At 41.7% G+C, this 20,471-nt stretch overlaps 1 protein-coding gene across 1 annotated transcript; it reads right to left on the bottom strand.

The window, feature by feature from the left end:
* Window positions 1-106: 106 nt before the first annotated feature.
* On the bottom strand, window positions 107-20,408 carry LOC135494383 (uncharacterized). Its single transcript, XM_064782303.1, has 18 exons — window positions 20,057-20,408; window positions 19,586-19,656; window positions 18,983-19,049; window positions 18,402-18,728; window positions 18,049-18,146; window positions 17,741-17,778; window positions 13,367-13,489; window positions 12,933-13,118; window positions 12,330-12,526; window positions 8,099-11,945; window positions 7,708-7,829; window positions 7,073-7,213; window positions 6,459-6,547; window positions 5,920-6,154; window positions 5,380-5,509; window positions 4,976-5,167; window positions 4,553-4,651; window positions 107-4,336 (listed from the first exon to the last, which is right to left on the bottom strand). The coding sequence occupies exons 1-18, from the start codon at window positions 20,246-20,248 to the stop codon at window positions 4,134-4,136; spliced, it is 6,357 nt and encodes a 2,118-aa protein (XP_064638373.1). The 5' UTR covers window positions 20,249-20,408; the 3' UTR covers window positions 107-4,133.
* Window positions 20,409-20,471: the final 63 nt, after the last annotated feature.

Genomic DNA, 20,471 nt, shown 5'->3' with positions numbered 1-20,471 from the left:
CTTTCTGACTTGAAGGATGGTTTCCTGGAAATCAGTCGAGTCTGCAGTGCACAGGGATGCCAAAAAGAAATAAACAGCACTCAAAAATACATTATAACTTCACCTTTATTTCACAAACCAGTTGTTGGCGTGACAGGATTTTACTAGAAATATAAACACTTTTCACAAAAGAAATTACAATGTACAACTGGAAAGTTTCTTTTATCACACCAAATACCCCCATTTTGACTGGGTAAACACACTCCCCTCTGTGTCTGCAAGCCATACAACTCAATGAAATCAACAACCAACTGCTTCGGAAATGCTCAACTGGAAAAGCGAACTGGAACCGCCAAGCCAGTTCGTATGACCTCGTTTTCATTTCCCGCGTATTGGGTGATCAGAACGAGGCATGAATGAAACATGGCGCCTAGCTGTCAATCATTCAGTGACGTCACTACTGTCACAACCTCGGGGCTAAAAGTGCCAGTGGTGACCTCCAGGTCAGAGCCTCTGGCCAAACTTACTAATCCTCCTTGTCATAAATTATCTCGGCCAAAAATGACGCCCCCTGATATACACTGACATCAGGCGGGTAATCCAATTAAATAAAGTCCAGGCCAACAGTTAAAATATACGGCATCTATTCTCAATACTCACCCCACCCACACCCGGTTACAACATTAATATATACAGGTACATCACAATATTCAACACAATCGCACATAAATGGTCCCTCATAAAACATCAGGGAGACAGACCACTCATCCGTGGCATACAATAACTTCAGAGATACGTCGTCAGGGCAACAGTTAGCAACTGTTGCAAATCAAGGCAGAATGGCAAGGGGTTAATCCTCAGGAGACCGGCATGGAAAAGTATTAAAAAAAAAACCTCTTGGAATAAAACTATTCCAAGAAGAATCAACCGACACCTCAATTCCAGGTGTATACAAGTTTTGCCCCAGCAAAACAGAAAGATTCCCGCAATTGAAGTTACCCGATACAAGAGATTCTGGGCCCGTTTACCAGTCCAACCTGGTGAGCTCGCCAGAAGCAAAAAAACTGGTCCAAAGAAAATTACGCGAGCTCAACACGCATATCGGGAGGTCTAGCGATTTCGAAATGGTCTGCAGTGACCGCAAGGCCCCAGTGATCCACCAGCAGCACGAGGGGTATGCAAAAAAAAAAAGAATTTATATAAGTCAGAGACTTGAGCAAGTCACTGGCCTCTCCACAGACAGAGGAATAAAAAGGGTACCCTCAACTCCTGAAGAAAGGAGGAGATAAAAAAACGTACCAATGCTCGACTCTTAGCAAGAGGAGAAAATCGTCTGCGTCTAATCGCATCTGAGCCGGTCTGCTCGGAAACCCACGCTATCCCATTAAATACCCGAAGTCCACGTGACCACATGATAATTCAACTGACATTCCGATCCACAATGCACTGCGCACACAAAGACACCCCCAATTAAAATATGAAAAGATCACCAAGCAACCCGATACAAAAGCCTTCGTTTCCTGGCAGAGATCGCACTGAATATAACTTAAAACACCGTAGTTCGAGGCACATGCTAAGGAGTGATTAAATAAGCTTACGATTAATCGAGATAAATTCCAAATTTGCAAGATAACAGAAGTTTTTGTTAGAGAGGTAACAATGAAATTTTAACTTTAGCGGTGCTGTAGGAAAGGAATCATTCGGCATTCCTCAGCCACTCACGTGATAGGAAGAACCAATAAAAATACGAGAAAATTGTAAACAGTGATGGCCGCCGTCCAGGTCACATGACCGATAAAATGGCGACGCATCCAGGAAATTGATAGAAAGAGTTGTTGACAATTTGTCCGAAAATAAACGAAATAAACCGTTGTGCCTGGAACTAGGTTTACATAAAAGGTTACGAAAATGAGAAGGTAATTTTGGTGACCGTTTCACTACTATGGAATTTACTACGAAAATTCATGAATGAAAGATCGCATGACTCACGTGATTCTCACATGATTCTCAATAATAACAAATTGAACTGCACATGCTCGGGCACTGGGGGCGGAGCTACAAATCTGAACTCGAATAGGAAGTTGGAAGTTTGACTTTCTCGGGCGGTGAAAGTCGAAAAGTTGAATAAATCGCTCGGCGGTTCCAGTTCGTTTTAATGACTTCCTGGGACTGACACATCATAGAGTGATCCTGACCTATTGGTTGTGACAATTGTCAAAGAAGAGAAATGGATATTTTTCATTACAGCAGGGGTCCCAATGACAATCCCTTAGGCCTTTCATTGAAGGAACAAAAAGTACACTACATTTTTATAAGCTGTGTATCGGAGTAATAGCATTCTGCGAAGTTACTATTTATAGCTCACAAGGTCATTTGCATAAGATATTGATGACGTTTTAGTCACGTGACAGTCGGACATCGACACTTATTTCTACGCATTTGAGCTTATTTCAAAGTCAATTATCTTTGACCCTGCATTGTTTTTAGCATGAATGATACCATAGAGTCAGAGAGAGAAATATTCAGAACAATTATGTAGTATTTCCAACACTCAGACATGTGCCAGATTGAATCTAACTGCCCTAGTTGGAAAGTCTGAATCCATTACGAAACCGCATGTTTGTCCGACATTGCCTGTAATTCAGCGATGGGGAAATAGAGGGCAGCAGCTGCAGTGACGTCATCTTCGCGGGATGCTATTGAAGAAAAATCTTACATTTTTACTGCCAAGTCACAACCACAACTTCAAAACTATCTCCTTTGAGACACAATTACTAGTCAACTACATGTATCGCTAAACTACATCTATAAACTACTTGATACTTCAACTAATTATCATCATGCTTCGAGCATACCCTCAAATCTCAGAGAGAAGAATGACCAGGATAAAAAAATCCAGAAATTTCTTGTTCAAAATAGATACACACGAGTGGCCTCTCTAAAAAAACGAAAAAAATATTGCTGACACACTTTTCAAGGAAGGACTACAGCTTTTTATCAGATTTTGATTTTCTGAAATAAATTTTTAGGCCTGAAGTCCAAAAAAATGAATTGGGGGTCATTTTCAGTCAAAATAATTTGAAATCTTATTGGTTTATTAATCCGGATAAAAAAAAAAATCAGAAATCTTGAGGATTCTCATCCATGTTTACATACTCTAGCCAACAAACAGTGTTATACAACTACTAATTTCTAAGCCTTTATCGATGGGAGTTTTCCCGCCATAAAATGACTAAATTCTACTCTTGAATAGAAAACTTGAGCATTGAACATGTTTAAAATAGCACCTGCATCACTACAACACTTAAAAAGATAATGATGGATGAGCAGGGTATGAAGAAATCTTGCGTGTACTCACTGTCATGATTATAGACGTTTTCTCAAGACTTGGCATGTAGTAATGTATCAACTTCTCTTTAAACTCCCTGAATAAACATATACTGCACAGGGTATAAATGCTCTAAACATATTCGTTCTTGTTAAATATTTTGTCATTAATTACATGATAATTGCATGTCATGCTCACAATATTATTTTAACAGTATGCATTATGAATAAGATCCTCTTAAATACGTACCTGAATGTTATTAGTAATTATGTAATAGGCCTTTCTACATTTATACTTTTGTGCTTTTAAAATTTACTTACTGCATAAGATTTGAAATTCAAATGCATTTGAACTTTGCGTATGACAGGCCATTCACAAAAATATAACACTTGAAACATTTTCAAGACTTACAGTACTTGCATGATGTTGATTATCAAGTTTGAAAAAAGCAAACTTTAAGTGCAATCGCTGAGCAAGATGTCCAATTTGAATGAGAATGGTGGACTACGTCATTTTGACATGATAGCATTATAATGATTTGTGCAGAAATTCATGCATAATTACGCAAAAGTGATACATCCAAGCTCCACACATCACTGTAGTAAACTCCAAGCACTTCATCAAGAGATAAACTCCATATACACTATTACATCAGAGTAGCACACCCAAATCATAATTGAGCCTTCTATAATGACCTGATTTTTACTTGTTAAGTGCCCAGTCCAATTCTGAACTTGTTTTAATGTGGTCATTTCGAAGTTCTTCTCCGTCTTTAAATCACTTTAAAAAAAAAAATCTTCGGGGAAGTCCTAATTTGACTGAGGTTCTACTTGGCGGTCAGATATGGTAACCGTTCCTTGAATCTGCTTCGGAATGTCTCAATTTTTTGTTCGACTTCTGTGGGAATATCTAAAGAGTTTTTACTGCAATATGTCGTCCATTTTGTTGTCACCGTGGCAACCATATCCAAACTGAATGGCGATAAAATCAGAAGTGTCTCAAGGGCGTTGGTCTGGATATGCCATGGCACTGCAAAAATACAAAACAGAAATTTTGGATTAGTGGAATTATTCAGTTGGACAGGACACTGATATCATTTCGCTTGCCAGAACGGAATCCCAAGGCTTAAATCTAATGAATATCACAGAATTCTAAAAAGTTCATCCTCCAACAGCAAGCCTTTGTATCTCGTTCCTAAAATACAGTCAAGCAAACCGACCCTGGCTAAAATTGGCCTGACCTTACCTGCGGGTGATCTGTCAACTTGAAGCAGCTCAGCGAGCTTATTCATGATTTCAACCACACGATTTGTGTACGCCGGGGGACAACAGGAGTATATCTCGCCTGTAAAAACATTGATAGATATAGATTGCACCCTCATATCGAAAATCGCCAAATATTCGCCGTATTTTTTTGTGGAAAGTTCAAAATGAAATAAAATTTTCATGTTTTTTTGGTCGATCACAAAATTTTTTCAGGTTTTTTTTTAGCAACCTTTGTATTTTGATGCCACCTTGTGAAATTTTTGTCAAGGATGATAATTATACATTTTCAAGAAAAACTTGGTAACAATCTGGGACAAGACACTAGCTAATGCGGAAACACGCAACCAATGACAGCAAGCAACATTCTCCATGACTGACGACATACAAACCATCGTATTCTTACCTAGAGAATGCAGCAAATTCACAAGAAAGTCATTGAATGTTGATTGTTCATTGTTTGAAGCCTTCTCTAACTTGTCACTCAACTCCTCCATCGCCGGGAAGACGATCTCTTTTATGAAAACGTCGTACGTCCAAGGCCAACCCTGCCTTATCGCGAGGAGTTCCAAGGCTTTGTGGAGCTCAAAAACAGCCTCTGAAAAGGATAAATTGTAAAACTGAAGAATTTGTCAACATATTCAATATGAATCTGACTGTTTCACCATATGTATTGCAGAGTTAAAACTAGCTTTCTGACTAAGGCACTCTCACTGAGGTCTAAAAGGCCTGGAAGAGAATCGAAAAACATGTACTTGATGTCAGGAATATGTTGTCGAACATGATGAAATGAATGGAAGATCAACATGCCTTTTCTGTCGGTTTTCTTCCTCGAGTATGACCGTAGTTGGCTGATGATTTTAAGAGCTAAACTTCTGGCATCCGTCTGCTGGACCCTTTCCATTCTCCAGCCACAGATTTTAATCAAGATTTGGCATGGCTGAAAAGAGGTGAATGTTTTTGGAGTGAGCTGTATATAATTAAGTGGGAATAACATTTAGGATACCACAAACTACTATAAACCACAAATTTCCTTTCGATTTGACCTCTGTAATCAGGACACCTCTCTATTAAGGACAGCATTTGTCAGTAGAGGTAAAGAGAGGTTCCACTGAGCCTGGAATAAACGACAGAACAGTCCCAAAAGTTATATATTGATATACAATAGAACCTCCCTTAGTGGACACCCCTCTAATAAGGACAACCTCTCTACTAAGGACACTAGTTTTGGTTCCAATTTAGTTGTATCCATTCAATTTGACCTCTCTAATCAGGACACCACTCTATCAAGGACAGCACTTGTCAGTTCAGAGGGTGTCGCTAATAGAGAGGTTTCACAGTAGTACTTACCTTGCTCAGATCACAATCCTTCAAGACAACATACTCTATCACATCGATCATGGTGACCGGACCAATTGCAGCGTTTGACCAATCACGCTCCTTTACAAGCACCGTCCTCCAAACTCCACTCATCGCCGACAACAACATTGAGTGGCTGAGATCCCTTTTCATAAGAATATCGTATATCAAAACGCGGAGTTGGTCCGCGTTGGCTGATAAGCGGCAAAGGCCAGTGAAGATTCGACTGAAAACAAAACATAATTAGATTACGAAGTGAAGCTGTCAGGACGGAGTCGCCCAAATGTTACAGACCTTAGGCAAGACACTTAACTTCAAGCCATGTTCTTTGCATGGTGTAAAGACTAGATTCCTTGAACCTGGGGCCTTTGCCTGGGCAAGAACGATTTTATGATCCAAGTGGACAGCATATTGAGGAAGACGGAGTCAGCATATGACTAAACCCAATTTGTATCCAACCATACGCAACAAAATGCTCATAACCAGCAAACACTGAAGAAGAATCTGCATAAAAGACATGGCAAACTTACCAAAGCCCTAGCCGAGCGAGTATTTTCAGAGGCTTGTCACTGAGAATGGTGGAGGAGAGAGCTCGCAGGAGTGGTGACCAAAATGAATCCTGGAAAGTAAGAGAGAGGAATTAATGACGCCGGTACTGTAAGACATCAACAGACCTATCTGTTGTAACCACAGTTGTCATCATTGTTTACATTTGTTACGTCGTAGTGACATCATTCACCAGCAGACGACCCATCAATGTTCAACTCTCTTCTTCAGCACTTGCATTTTATTACGAAAGAGTAATCACTGTTGTCGAGTGCACAGTGCGACCACCAATGAGTACTCAGCACTACCACCAACGAGTACTCGGCACAACCACTAATGAGTACTCAGCACACCCACTAATGAGTACTCGACACACCCACTAATGAGTACTCGACACAACCACTAATAAGTACTCGATACTGCCACTAGTGAGTATTCGGTACTGCCACTAATGAGTACTCCGTACTACCTCCAGTGAGTACTAAGTACTACCACCAGTGAGTACTCATTACTACCACCAACTGAGTGATACCTCCAACAGGTACTCAGTACACCAATGAGTACTCAGTACCACCAATATGAAAGTACTCATACTGACCAGATTATCCTTCAAATAGAGCACCAAACGTATGAATCTCTTCTCAATGTCCGAGAGCAAGGGTTGGCAATGACGTTCCCTCTCCTTCCCAGCGCCCAACAGAAGGACGTTCATCAGATTGGACTCCCTCTTCTCCATAAACTATTTGAAGAAAAGATACAAATTAGCGAGAGGAAAACACATTCAAACACGACAGCTGAAGGTGTCTCCAATTGAGGATCGAAATTTACATCTGCAGGACTTGGTCTGGTTGATCCTGCTCAGAATACAATGCCTTGCTACCGAGTCTCCTGTTGGGATAAAAAGTATTCTGGGAAAGTACACTGATCCAAGGTATAATGGTCAGATTCCAAAGCCACCTGCGGAGGCATTTCGAAATGTTAAAGGTTAAAGGTGAAAGAAATGGTCTCAAATTCAATTTATCAGTTCTGATTCTAAGACTTGTGGGAGAACTTTAGATTGAAATCTCCAACAGTCTAAAATAAAAACATGTGACAGCGGAAAAACACCAAATGCCATATAGGGTTTGAACCCAAGACCATTGGTTTACAAGGCAATCACTTCACCAATTGAGCTACAGGGAAGTTCCATCCAGCCCTGGCAAGTTGAAATGCGCCCACTACACATTCACTTACTCTAACTAGTTGCTCCGCTAGGCTGAGGCAGTCCACTGCAGGATTGGCCTTGACGATCTCTGCGCCGACCGTTTCAACAGCTTTCGGAGTCCTGGCGGTCATCAACTTATCCAGCAGAATCGCTGAAAAGAATTGAAGAGGCATGGAAACGTTTTCATTTATCGAGGTTTGATCTCACGCACATCATCTTGTTCTTAAATGAGACCAAGCGTGCCAGATTAGTGTTGGCCGAGTGACAGACACATTTCTCGACTGTCTCCCAGAACAACAAAAACCATTCACACTAGCACAGGGAATCCTTTTATCACGCCCTCTTATCAAATCTAGTTCAATATCAATATCTGCATCACACACAAACCTTCCTCAACCGATGAGAATGAATGAAACCTACCTTGGACTGAATTAGCAGTCCTACTTGTCTTCGTTTTCGAAGCCGGCTTCGTCGTTCCAGCATCAGTAGGCTTAGATGAAGTTTCAGCTGCTGGTCCCAGTCCCGACTCCTCAATGCAAGCAGCTCTCTCAGCTCGTCGTTTCGCCCGCTTCTCCCTCTTATTCAAAAGTTTTACAGATTCGCCTGTAGTGAGATTTGCAGACGCATCCTCGATCTCCCCCTGCTGCCCAGGTGGCAAATCATCCTGAGAGATATCTGCGCTGACCAAATTAGCACCTGCCCTGCTATTTTTCTGCGCTTTCTTATTTTTCGGCAAGCCAGAATTTTTCAGTATGTCACTATTTTTTGGCAAGTTACCATTTTTTGGCAAGTTCCTATCCTGTGTTTCGCCATCAGATAAATCACCAGAATCGCGGAATGCGGTTTTAAGATTCCGTCTGGATTGCGGCTTAACAGTCAAGACATCTTTGGGTACAGATGCATCAAATCTAGCCGGAGATTCAAAATACGACGTCGATGGAACCGGCGAATCTGGTTTGTAAGGCGTCTCTGGTAACGGTGAAACGATACTTGGGGTCGGCGTCTGTTCAAAGTTTGCAAGGCTCACATTTAGACCTGGCGACGAGGAGTCTGAAGCTGGCGAACGCTGCCTAAGCGGTTCTGGAGTTGGAGGCAAGGGGGATATCGGGGTTATCAGTTCGGGGATTGTTATCGGTGACATGGGGAGTGGCGACACTGGAGAGGAAGCCGTGGATTCGATTGAGGAGATACTGAGAGGCGTCTCGGAGCGTCCCACCGACCCACCACCAGATCCTCCTGGGATCCCGCTCGTCTCGGGCGAAACGACAGTAACACAGCTTTGACTCATGCGGATAAACGGCGGCAACTCTGATTCATTCACAGAACCACTGTTTGACGGAACGTAAATTGGCGACGTGAAGTTCTGCGGTGCAATGTTATCATTGATGTCTCCGGAGTCTTTCGATTTATTGCTCGGCTTTGAAACATCTGAATCATGACTAGATGTCTTTTTAGACTTCTTAGCGGAGGGTTTTAGACGCTTCGAGCCACGACGGCAGGTTGGGTCCACGGCAAGCTCAGTGGACTCAGAACCCTTGCCTCGGAATGCTTCTTCGATTTCAGAATCAACCGTCAAAGTAAAATGTCCACTTGTTGCATTCTGATTTTCTCCTTGATCATTGGAATCATTATCAACATCATTCATCAGATCTGTCCCCGAGTGAATTTCTTTAAAAATTTCATTAATGTCCATGTTAAAATCAGGAGTCTTTTCAGTTTCAAAATGAGATGCAACTCCAGGAAATGAGAGTAAGGAGGAATTACCGGCTTCATTATCAGTTCGATTGTCTGTGTCCAATTCATTGGGGTCGGATGTATCACAAAGCAACCTCGGGTTGACTGATCTTGCATTTCTTTTGGATGACATGCCGCAAGCATTCTCCTCAAATGTATTCAAATCCAGAGACAGAGGACTGCCCCCTTTAGGAGACTTTGGACTTGACCTAATGGTGACATTTCTTTCTCTTGTCGGTGTATCCAGAGTCTTCAAGCTGAGAGCACCTCTCTCCGCCCTTCCCCAATCCTCGCTATAACTCTTTCCAAGCCGCGCTCTTTTGCCCCTAAACCCAGGAGAAGTCGGCCCATCCTCGCCATCTTCTGCAACATCGAGGAATTTCACCTCGCTGACCGTGAAGCCACCACTGCCCCTCTTCTTCCTTCGACCCTCCCAGGACCCCTCGCTACTTTTCCGTTCCCGACGGGTGCGTAGCCCACTTTTCAGATCAGCGTTTTTCCCAGAAAGCTTTTCACTGTCGTCTGCTACGTCGTCTTTCTTCTTCTCAATGACTGTCTCATCATTTTTCTCCTCTTTTGCACATTTAGCAAACTCATTGTACTTTTCCATCTGTTTGGTTTTAACGTCTGCTTGTTTATTTACATGATCTTCTTCTTCACTAGTATCTTTTCCATGTTTATTTCCATTGTCTGGTTGTTCATTTCCACTGTCTGCCTGTCTGTTTACATCATCTGCCCGTTGATTCACCACATCTGCTTGTCTATTCACATCGTTACTTTGTTCATTCACAATATCTGATTGCTTGTTTACGTCGTCTGCTGGCATATTCACAACGTCTGCACATTGGTTTTCATCGTCTGCTTGTGTGTTTACATTGCCTGCTTTTCCCTTGTCATTGTCACTCGATTCCCCTGCCTTCTCCTCCAGTTTCTGATCAGACACTACTTCATCTCCCTTCAGAGTCAAACTGCGTCCCCTTAAAGTCCTTTTAGCAGTCAGCACGCCCTGGTCCCGCGAAACCCCGTCGCAAACCTTACTCCCGCCTTTACCCCCCTTTTGTACCTTCCGTCCTAAACTACGAAGCCTTTTCGCGACCAAGTTATTTCTCTGTTGAAACGATTTCGAACAAGCTTTCGGCAGTTCCACAACATCACTTGATGTGGAATGAGAACGAAGCGATCTCCGACCAATGCTCACATTGGCTTCATCTGAATTTTCAATATTGCTTTCAGAAAGTTCGGCATCATCTTCAGAGGTTTTTGCTTTAGCACCAGAATTTGAATTAGCACCTTTGGTATTGAGCATGTCAATTTGAACACTTGGAACGAATTGTTGGATCGTACTCTCAATATTAGCAGAACCATCCTGATTAGGAGCAGTTTTAATCGGGCTAACATCGGGGGAACTCGAAGACCGGGTCAATTTCCCATCACCTAGGCACTCAATCATATTGTCTTTGAACACAACGGATAAATGACTACGAGATCTAGTGAAAACTTTCTTATCTCCAGACGCAGGAGATTTGTCACGGGTAACAGTAGGCTCGTTCAAACTAACAGTTCGTTTTCGTGTTTTCCGAGAAATGATCGCATCTTTGGGAGCTACAGGTTTCACAGAATCCAGTGTTTTACACCCCTTTGCCTCAGTGTCGAAATTATCATCGCGACATAAGTGCCCCCTGGGTGACCTTGACCTTTCATCAAATGCATCGTTCCTACGAAGTGGTGACCTTGACCGTAACCTTTCCTTAATTCCTCCGTCATCTGACGACTCCGAGCGTAACCTTGGTGACCGCCTGATCGGCGACCCGATGCTTCGTCTCCTCAGCGGCGACTTGGAACCTTCACCTTTAACATTTCTACGCACCTCCGCAGGTGACCTTGAAATCTGACCTCCAGGCAATGACCTTATCCTAGCTCTCCTCGGCGACAACTGGGTCTCGTCCAAGTTCTGATTCACCTCAAAACTCCTTGTCGATTGCCGCGGCAGCTGTTTATACAACTCGTGAAAGTCAAACTGGCTTCCATTCTCCGTATTTTGAGCATTTTCCTTCTCATCCAGCCCACCAGGCGGAGCTGATGCAAAGAAACTATCGTCCCCGCAGTCGTAATTATGAGTCTCTTCATCACTTGAAGAGCCGGATAATGACAAATCATTTCTGAGGATGTTTTCACCAGAGGGTGAAATCCGCTGAGTCGCTTTGTCCTCATCATCAGATAATCGACTGGAAATTATTGCTTTGCCACCTTCTAAAGTCTGAATTCCACCACTGACAAACTTCACAGCATTGTAAATTTTATCTCCCTTCTTCCCAGAGTTTATTTTCATTCCAACTGATTCTCTTTCCACCAAAGTTGATTGAGATTTTTCCGATTTTGTTCGAATTTTTGGCGACTTTTTTACTATTTCTTTTTCAAGTTGGTTCGAATGTCTCCTGGCCAATGGAGAAGGCTGTTTCGTTCGTCCACGAAGTTGTCTTTTTCTGGCTAAGCTCGGCACTTTTACTTCCTCTACTTCAGAGTCAGAAACGAGCTGAAATAAAATGTTTACTTATACAGTCCAGGGTGACCATCATTGGCAAAAATAATCCAGGGTTCAAATTTGAAAAAGGGGCAAGGCCACAGATCACATTTGACGATGTCAGCCAGCTTAATGTCTTTTTACTGCTAATAAAGGGCACCCTGCACAACATTTTCTGAAGGCAATTCCCGGGCCAACTACTTGTGAAATTTAGCATTTTCTGTCCGTTAGTTAGAGGAATTTTCAACAAATCCAGGAAGTCCTACCTCAAAATGAGCCGTACTGAGACATCCCCATGGGATATGTGGTGCTGTTCCTTATACAGTAGTGTGAATGGGGGGGGGGGGGGGTAAGCAAGTTAAGTGGAATGACCAGTTTAGGCCGCACAGCTCTTACCTCAATAACTGGTGACGGTGGCAGGGGTGAGAGAGCCGGTTGCATATTGAGGAGATTGGTAAAACCAACAGAGAGATCACTGTCCGAGTCTCCATCATACGGTATTGAGGACGTTGACGCTGTAACCCCGGTATCCGGCCGTACAGCTTCACTCATGTCTTGGAGGAGCTTATCGAGAAGGGCACAGTCACCGTCATCTGGAAATATTTGGTCCAAAATATTCATGAGACAAGTCAAGAATGCATTTTACTACAGTTCAGAGTTGGGAATTAAGTTCATGTTATAAGGTATAGTCGGCTGTGCTATTGCCCGAGCAGGATCGGGCAACAGTAACAGTAAGCGACTAGGAGTATTACTCCCCTTGGATAGGCTGCTGGTCCATCGCATGTTAACTTCCCAGGCAGGCCTGGTACCCATTTACTCCAGTGGATGGAGAAAAGCAAGTAGGGTTAAGTGCCTTGCCCAAGGACACAAAGATGTAAGGAAACAGTGTTCATCCGTCTGAGTGTCGAACCTATGACATTCTGGTTATAAGCCCAGGCATGTTAACCACTCTGCCACTGATACCCCTGGGTAAAAAGGGGCAAAAGTGCAAACACCCACCGTCTTCTTCCTTCGTTTCCACAACGTCCCTGACGTCTGCTTCAACCGCAACTCCTTCCATGTCGTCATTGACGTCATCCTCTGAGAAATCTTCAACAATTGCTTCAACCCGTTCAACAGTTTCGATACCTGCAGACGTCCTTCTGGCCGTGTAAAATTTGGAAGTTGGAGCGCCGGGAAGGAGACCTAGAATAGATATCTTTTTTTGGAAACACACTGTAACGTCAGGAATCATTCTTTTGGGTTGTTTACAGTTACACATGCACATGAATGATAAGAACTCTGATGAACTCATTCATGAGCATGTGGAATCAGAAACTTCCAAAAGTGCTGAATTGTCAAAACGTATCATTACTATAAACCGGAAAGCTCTTGATTTTTTGGGGGGTTATTTACAAAGTTGAAATAAACAACACATGAACAGACGCATTTACCATGACTCTTCAGCAGCTTGGAGTATTCATCAAGGGTCTTCTCAACTTTAGTCAGCCGGTCCTCACGAGCACGTCGTAGTCGCTTCTGTCTGATTAGTTCATTCTTCTGGTTGTTGAAGTCTTCTGCAAAAAGAAAGACAACCTTTGCTCAAAATACCACCACAGGACTATATCTTGGAAAATGACGGTGCAAATGCATTAACCCTTTAACACCAGGGTCGGACGCATGCTCCTCCCCTTGCACAACGAGAGATGAGTGTCCCAGAAGCTGAGGATGAACTAGTGACCAGGTGATAAACATTTTGTTCTTTGATGCTGAAAAGGAGAGTGAAGTAATTCACCAAGGTCACAATCAAAATACCCTGTACATAATATCATTTGCATGCAGCTGAAGGATCCAAGGGGATCACTTTACTCAAGTCTAACATTTCTGTAAACATCTCTGAGTAGGGTAATTCAGTAGCCTAAAAGTTTCTTGACCAAATGTTTTGAAGAAAGAAAATCTTGCGTCATACTCCAGTAAGGGTAAAAGTTTTATTGGGGGATTGAGATTTGATAATGATAACTGCTGTTTGAGGAGGTTTTTCAATCATGTTTCTTATTTATTTCATATTCATTTTATTTGTTGATTTGGTGATGAGGTTCTCAAAGCAAAAGCTTTGAGAAGGCTTTTGCCACAATCTCCCGGGCGCCGGGCCAAATGTCCAATTTACATGCACCCGCTGAAATCCTCACATAGAGCACAGAGAGAGTTGGTCGAGTGAGACAGGCTGGGCGACAATGATCACCATTGACGACGCTTGGAGAATGATTTTGCCATTGTATAGTGCTGACACCTGGTTTATAAAATGTAAACTGCTAGATCATGTGACCTATCATGTGACAAACAAAATGGATGCAGGTCAGCAGAGTCAAATGTTTTCATTTTCCTGACATGATTTTGCCGAATTAACAATAAAAGCAAAGTTAATCATTTTATACAGGTAGGTTAAGTTATAAAGAAAAGTTAGGTTCTCAGATTGTCTTCTTTGATTGTTCAAATTATTTACTGGAAGGAAGAATAGATTTAGAAATACCTGTTTTCTCCACACACTGTCGGTGTCGCTGCTAGACTATGTAGTGACTAGTCGGTTACCATACCTGGTGCCGTAGGATGGTACTGGTAGATGTTTAGCATGGCAGGTGGTGGCGTTAACCTAGACAAAAGCTGACGGCTCATTTCCAGAATCCCTGAGACCTTACAATACATGTGACAAATCCCCCCCCCCCAAAAGCTCAATTTTCATTCTGGTATTGACTATTGTACTGATTGATTGTTCTTTTTTTTCGTTTCAGATCTTGCTGCTCAAGACAAGTGCTCCACAGGCGTTATGATGGGGAGACATTCTTCAATTTACTTGACCCTTGTGGCAGTAGCCTTCACAACATTCCAATCACTCCCGGTGGCCAGTTCTTCCGAGGCAGCGACGGACGACAAGAGCCTAAAAATCACCCCAAAACAACTCGTTATCGAGAACGGCATGGACGGTAAACTTAACTGTGAAATTGCAAATGAAACTGAGGTAGAGGCATTGAAGTGGATTTCACCTAAGGGCGTACCGATTCAGGACCTGAACAATACACGGATGACAGTTCAGATTGCCAATTCGACCTTGACCTTGACTATTTTCAATGCAACGGAGGCCGATTCTGGAGATTACGTTTGTCAAAGTGAGGCAGGGCAAAACGGGACCGCAATATTCAAGGTGTACATCATGCCGTCTTACTGGCTGGAAGGCATGATCATTCTCGGTGTTAATTGTGTCCTGCTTCTCATTTTTATCATCTGCACAGTGTTTTCACAGCTAAGATACCGACGAGAACTGAAAGCCAGTCAAAAACTAGCTCATTACACTCCAGCTAATATGGACTGTCAGGACACTTAATTTCCATAATCATCACCATGGAAACAGACTCATCATACCTTGACTTTTTCTTAACTAACTGAGATCCAAATAACTGCTGAACAGTTTTAAAACATTACAATGAATGATGAATTATAGCAACAAGCTAATAATTGATACAGCTTGATGTTATAAAACAAATTTGTAAAAACACAAATTGAGCTTTATTTTTATATAAAAAAAGAATAATGAAATGTTTCCTAAATCTGTACAGTAAAGTATGATGCATGGTGAGACAGATGGTGTGTAGTTTGCTCTTACATACCTGCAAATCATTGGCCTATAAGTCATGTTAGCAAAGGTGGCGGGTTGAATTCAGGACTTGGTCTGATTGCACTGGCGTGTGGAAAACAACCCAAAAGTCACTTTTTGGGATAGACTTTTCAATATTCAGAACCAATTAGAGTGATTTTTAGGCTAAAAAAATTAATGCGATTGCTAAGTCCCCCCCCAAATATTTTGAGAAGAAAACAAGCTGCTGGGGTCAGCGGTCAGTGTGGCGGTTTTCTGGTGCCCTTGGCATAGCTTGGCGCCACGCCAGGCATGATCAAGTAGATGTAAGGCCTTGAAATGTTATCAGAAGTATCAGCCATGGCAGCAGCTGGTCCCCTGAATGAGTCGGGGTCCAGCAAGATATAATGTAAACAAATCATCCAACGCACAATGCTTAGACTTTTATTTATAGATAGGTTTGTAAATTTGTGTCGTGGCTATACATGTAGGCTTTTCTTTTTCTTAAGGTTACAGGACTTACGGTTTACTTTTTGTACAGTTTATTGGCTTCGAATGCTATGAAAAAAGGTTTGTACGAAAACAAGCTTCGTGTTTGACAACATGCCATTGAAGCCATACAACAGTATTGGCTGACATTAGTGACAACCTTTGTTTTATACTGTACACACGCAAGTGGCGGTCTGGGCCCCACCCTAGGCAAGTAGAACTACAGTAATACCTCTCTATTAGGGCACCCTTGGGATTGACAAATGCTGTCCTCAATAAGGAGGTGTCCTCATTACAGAGATCAATTTGAATTGAAATGACAAGTTCTGGACATGCTTTTTGCTTCATTCATCGAGTTTATTCTGAAAGTTGAAATTTTCACATTTTTTGTTTCTCATACTTTCCAAAGTCAGACTGATAAATCTATTCTCTTGGCAACAGATGGTAGAATATGTCATCCAACGTAAACATTTCATTCAATTTTGAGATCATTCATTGATGTTTCCAGGGTTCAATCACGGGTCATGAATTACTGTATAGATACAGAAAATCGAAGACAGGATAATGCCCTATTTTCAACACAAATATTTCTGATCTGATTAGAGTAGATACACGTACAATCATAACAAACCAAATACAACAATTGTGACCCGCTCTACCAAAACTAGGCGCTTGTCGCATCTGAACTTGACAGGTTGATACGGACTTGTTGTTCATTTCCCTATTGTAGACCTTCTGTGAAATGTGACCAAATCAGTTTGTAATAGATTTCACAAAAGGTCTACAATAGGGAAATGAACAACAGGTCCGTATCAACCTGTCAAGTTCAGATGCGACAAGCGCCTAGTTTTTGTAGAGCGAGTCACAATTGCTCAAAAATAGGGCTGCCGTCAAAGGTTTAAGAACCATGACAAACAATCATGACATCATTGTTTGGTTAACTGATGAAATGATTATGAATGAAAACAGCTTTCTAGGCCCGATATTTGTGTCACATTACCTAATTCACCATAAAACATTACTATTGTGATTGTAATTTGTATGGCATAGGCCCTACATGTAAATGCATGTATTTTACCAATAAACCTCAATTAATTTTGTATCATGAATTGTTCCATTTTGTTAATTAATTGAAGAGAGAATCGCTGTTTATAATGATGAGACAATACCCAGGTTATCGAGCGAACAATTGACTAGAAATTTCCAATTCGGGACCATGCATAGGCATAACAAGAGCGCTGATGGCAAGGCTGCACTGCTTACAGAAACTTCCGCTTAGCGAAGTTCTGACCGTCACGACAGATGACTGGCCTTGGTCATTTCAACAAAACCTTATCAGTGCTTTACAGACAGTTCTTCCCAGGCTTTTAGTGTTGACCGCAAAGCATTTGTGCTGACATCTCGTGGCCAGGAATAGAACTGAAGACACTGACAACATACCTACAGTTTAGTGTAGTTCAAATTCTCGACACTAGAGTTTCAGCGACAGATTTCTAAAAGGGTGTCGCGTTGCCCTGAACAACCAGAATTTTAGCATACAAGTTAAATGTACATGTATTTCGAAAAGTGGTTCCACAGATGTGCATACGCCCTTCTATGGAAGAGGATCCTCCTGTGACTCAATTTCAACCTTTTACCCTCACGGATGGTAATTGTTGGCAAAACTGATTAATTCGGTCCAAACAGATAAACAAACAATAAGTATCCCTACCTCGGAACTTTGCTGCTTGCTGCTCGGCCCTTGCTTTCCTGGAAAAGAAAGAGATATTCGCAAATCAGGAATTTTTTTACAATGCCATTTATGAATCTGAGCAAATTGCATCCAATTAGCCACTACACCATTTTTGTCATTCGGCTGCACAAAAATAAGAACTTGACTCTCATTGTCAGCTATATCCAATTTTGAGAAAGTTTGAAGTTCAAACATAATTCTGATATCATCAAATGTTGATCATGGGTCTCAATTTGCTCGTGTACATCAGTTTGTTCAGCGTCAACAACTCATTCCCGAATACTTACGCATCTTCAGCTTGTTTCACTTTCTTCTCAAAATTCTTGGCCTCGTTGTTGAAGTTTTCTGAGCTGCGATTCATCGATTCGAACTGCTGGCACGTACTCTGAAAAATCACGATGACTGCAGTTGTCACTTTCACTTTACTTAGTTACCAACTAGAGAAATTCCAATCCCATGCTATTTTGATATCTTGCTCCCTATATCCATACTTGTATACAGCTGCAGAAGTCGAATTTCAGCATGACAAATGAACTTGAGAAAAACTTCAATCCAGGAAGTGGAGTCTAGATCGACCGGAGTACATGATCATGCCTGCGTTTACAATCGAGACTTCGAATATGTTGTACATGATTCCTACCTTCAAAGCTTCAACCTGATCTCCAAGCATCCCACACCTTCGGATGAGGTCCTGTTTGTCTCTCTCCAGCTGCCGGTTGGCATCCTTCACCGGTTGGCATTCACTCATGGCGGACTGCAACTGGGCTTCTAATGTTGTACAGGCCCTTTCGGACTTCTCAAACTTTTTTGTCAGATCTTCTAACTTTTTGTTCTGAGTATCGAATTGTACAAAGTGGTCAAGGAGAAACAATTGAAAATTCATGGTACATAAGATGGGTGAACACAAGAGGCAATATTTATTTCCTTGAAACTTGTAGCCATACTGGTAGCTTCTTAAAAGCACTTTCTGAATGTACCATTATCAGTTTCATAATCTTAAATTCAATAAAAAGTAAATTGTTGATTTTCTGAAGTTTTCTCCAAAACATGCAGCCCTGGACCTATTCTTTGTGTCGCTGGGATAGCTGTGGCAGCCAGTCTTAAATGTCTGGTTGATACTGTTTGGGTTGGAAATTTCATTAATTATCTCTAACTTTAGCTTTCAATGTTCCATAATCAGAAAGATTCCCAAAATATCAAACACAGCATCACAAAAAAGACCTGATAAAGACTTGAAACCTTTTTAAGGATATCTTGACACTTGGAATTGTATCTCTTGATGAGCAAACTGAAAGGAACAGAGAAGAACAATATGTGATGCGAGACTCATACCAGACCACAAACAATATAATTCATGAATATGACTGGTGACTTCATTGATCCATCAAATGGCTCAAAGTTGACTACAGTTATTCTGAGGGAAAATATATTTTCCCAGTGAAGACAACAGTTCGGAACTATTTTGTCACATGATACCAGCAATATACATTCTAAACAGCCAAGATTTTACAAAATATCTTTGAAGTCAAAGGTTACCTTGACTACACAACGTTACTTAACCAAGTTCAGTGGAACCTCCCTTAGCGGACACCTCTCTATTAAGGACAACCTCTCCATCAAGGACACTTGTTTTGGCCCCAAATTGGTTGATTCCATTCAATTCGACCTCTCTAAACAGGACACTCTCTATTAAGGACAGCACTTGTCAGTCTCGAAGGTGTTCTTAATAGGGAGGTTCTACTGTTTACCAAAAGAAGTTTTTCAAGTCTAAGAGGAATCTTCAAACAAACGCCAAGCAGAGAAATTTTAGAAAGCAATACTCACTCTGTTGGTACAATCTTTTGCTTTAGTGTGAGGATGTTTTGCTTGTACTCCTGCTGTAGACCAGTGATGTCCTGAAAATGAAACATGAGAAAGCCAGGTATAGTACATCACAATTACATTCTTGAACATTTTGGTCATGATTCTCAAATCTCATTGACTCTGCTCGTTGACTCTTCCCACAGGTTGAAATCACAAAAGCTAATCAAAATGTAGGCCCTACATGTATAGACACTGGGAATTGGTTGGGGGTTTTTTTTGGGGGGGGGGGCACATGACCTTCACTTTCCTTTCTGCTATGACATACTTGGATCAGAGGTTGTTGTAGGAATGGCACGCCGACCGACGTTATCAATCAGATGCACAAAAATACTGAAATCTGATCCTGACCTGTTCTCAGAACCTGATTGGGCTAGAGCGAGAGGCCAGAGGGCAAGCAGTTAATCGGAACAACGGATCGGAGATGCAACATACCTGTTTGAGCTTCTTGCACCCATCACACCATTCTGGCTCATCATCACAGCTCAAATTCAGGTTAGATATTTCTGCATTATCTTCTTCAGGGTCATCAAGGAATTCTGTCATGAAATCAAAGTCGGGCGAAATCACGGGCTTTGGTGGTGCCCCGGAAGAATCTGTCAAATCAAGTTCCTCAAAAATATCCATGGTGAAAAAAGGGTTTTGGCCTCATTCCACAAGGATGCCACCGACAAAAATGTACTTGACTGTATAGCACGTATCTTTATGGTTTAGGTGCTACTTATTTTCGCGTGATTTATGGAATATTAGGGTCAGAAAATAGCAAAGTTGTACGTTTTTTCCACACTTTTTCCTCCTTCATGGAGGCCGCCATCTTTAATCAACAAGTGCTAGTCTTTGACGAAAAATA

Source organism: Lineus longissimus, chromosome 10 (genome assembly GCF_910592395.1).
Source record: "Lineus longissimus chromosome 10, tnLinLong1.2, whole genome shotgun sequence".
Taxonomy (NCBI): Eukaryota; Metazoa; Nemertea; class Pilidiophora; order Heteronemertea; family Lineidae; genus Lineus; species Lineus longissimus.
This window is presented reverse-complemented; position numbering and strand designations above follow the sequence as displayed.

Coding starts and splice junctions, on each gene's coding strand:
- LOC135494383 (XM_064782303.1), bottom strand. CDS start 20,248: ATGGATATTTTTGAGGAACTTGATTTGACAGATTCTTCCGGGGCACCA. Junction 19,050..19,585: donor CAAAAGATTGTACCAACAGA/GTGAGTATTGCT, acceptor TGTTCCTTTCAG/TTTGCTCATCAAGAGATACA. Junction 12,527..12,932: donor GGAAACGAAGGAAGAAGACG/GTGGGTGTTTGC, acceptor AAATATTTCCAG/ATGACGGTGACTGTGCCCTT.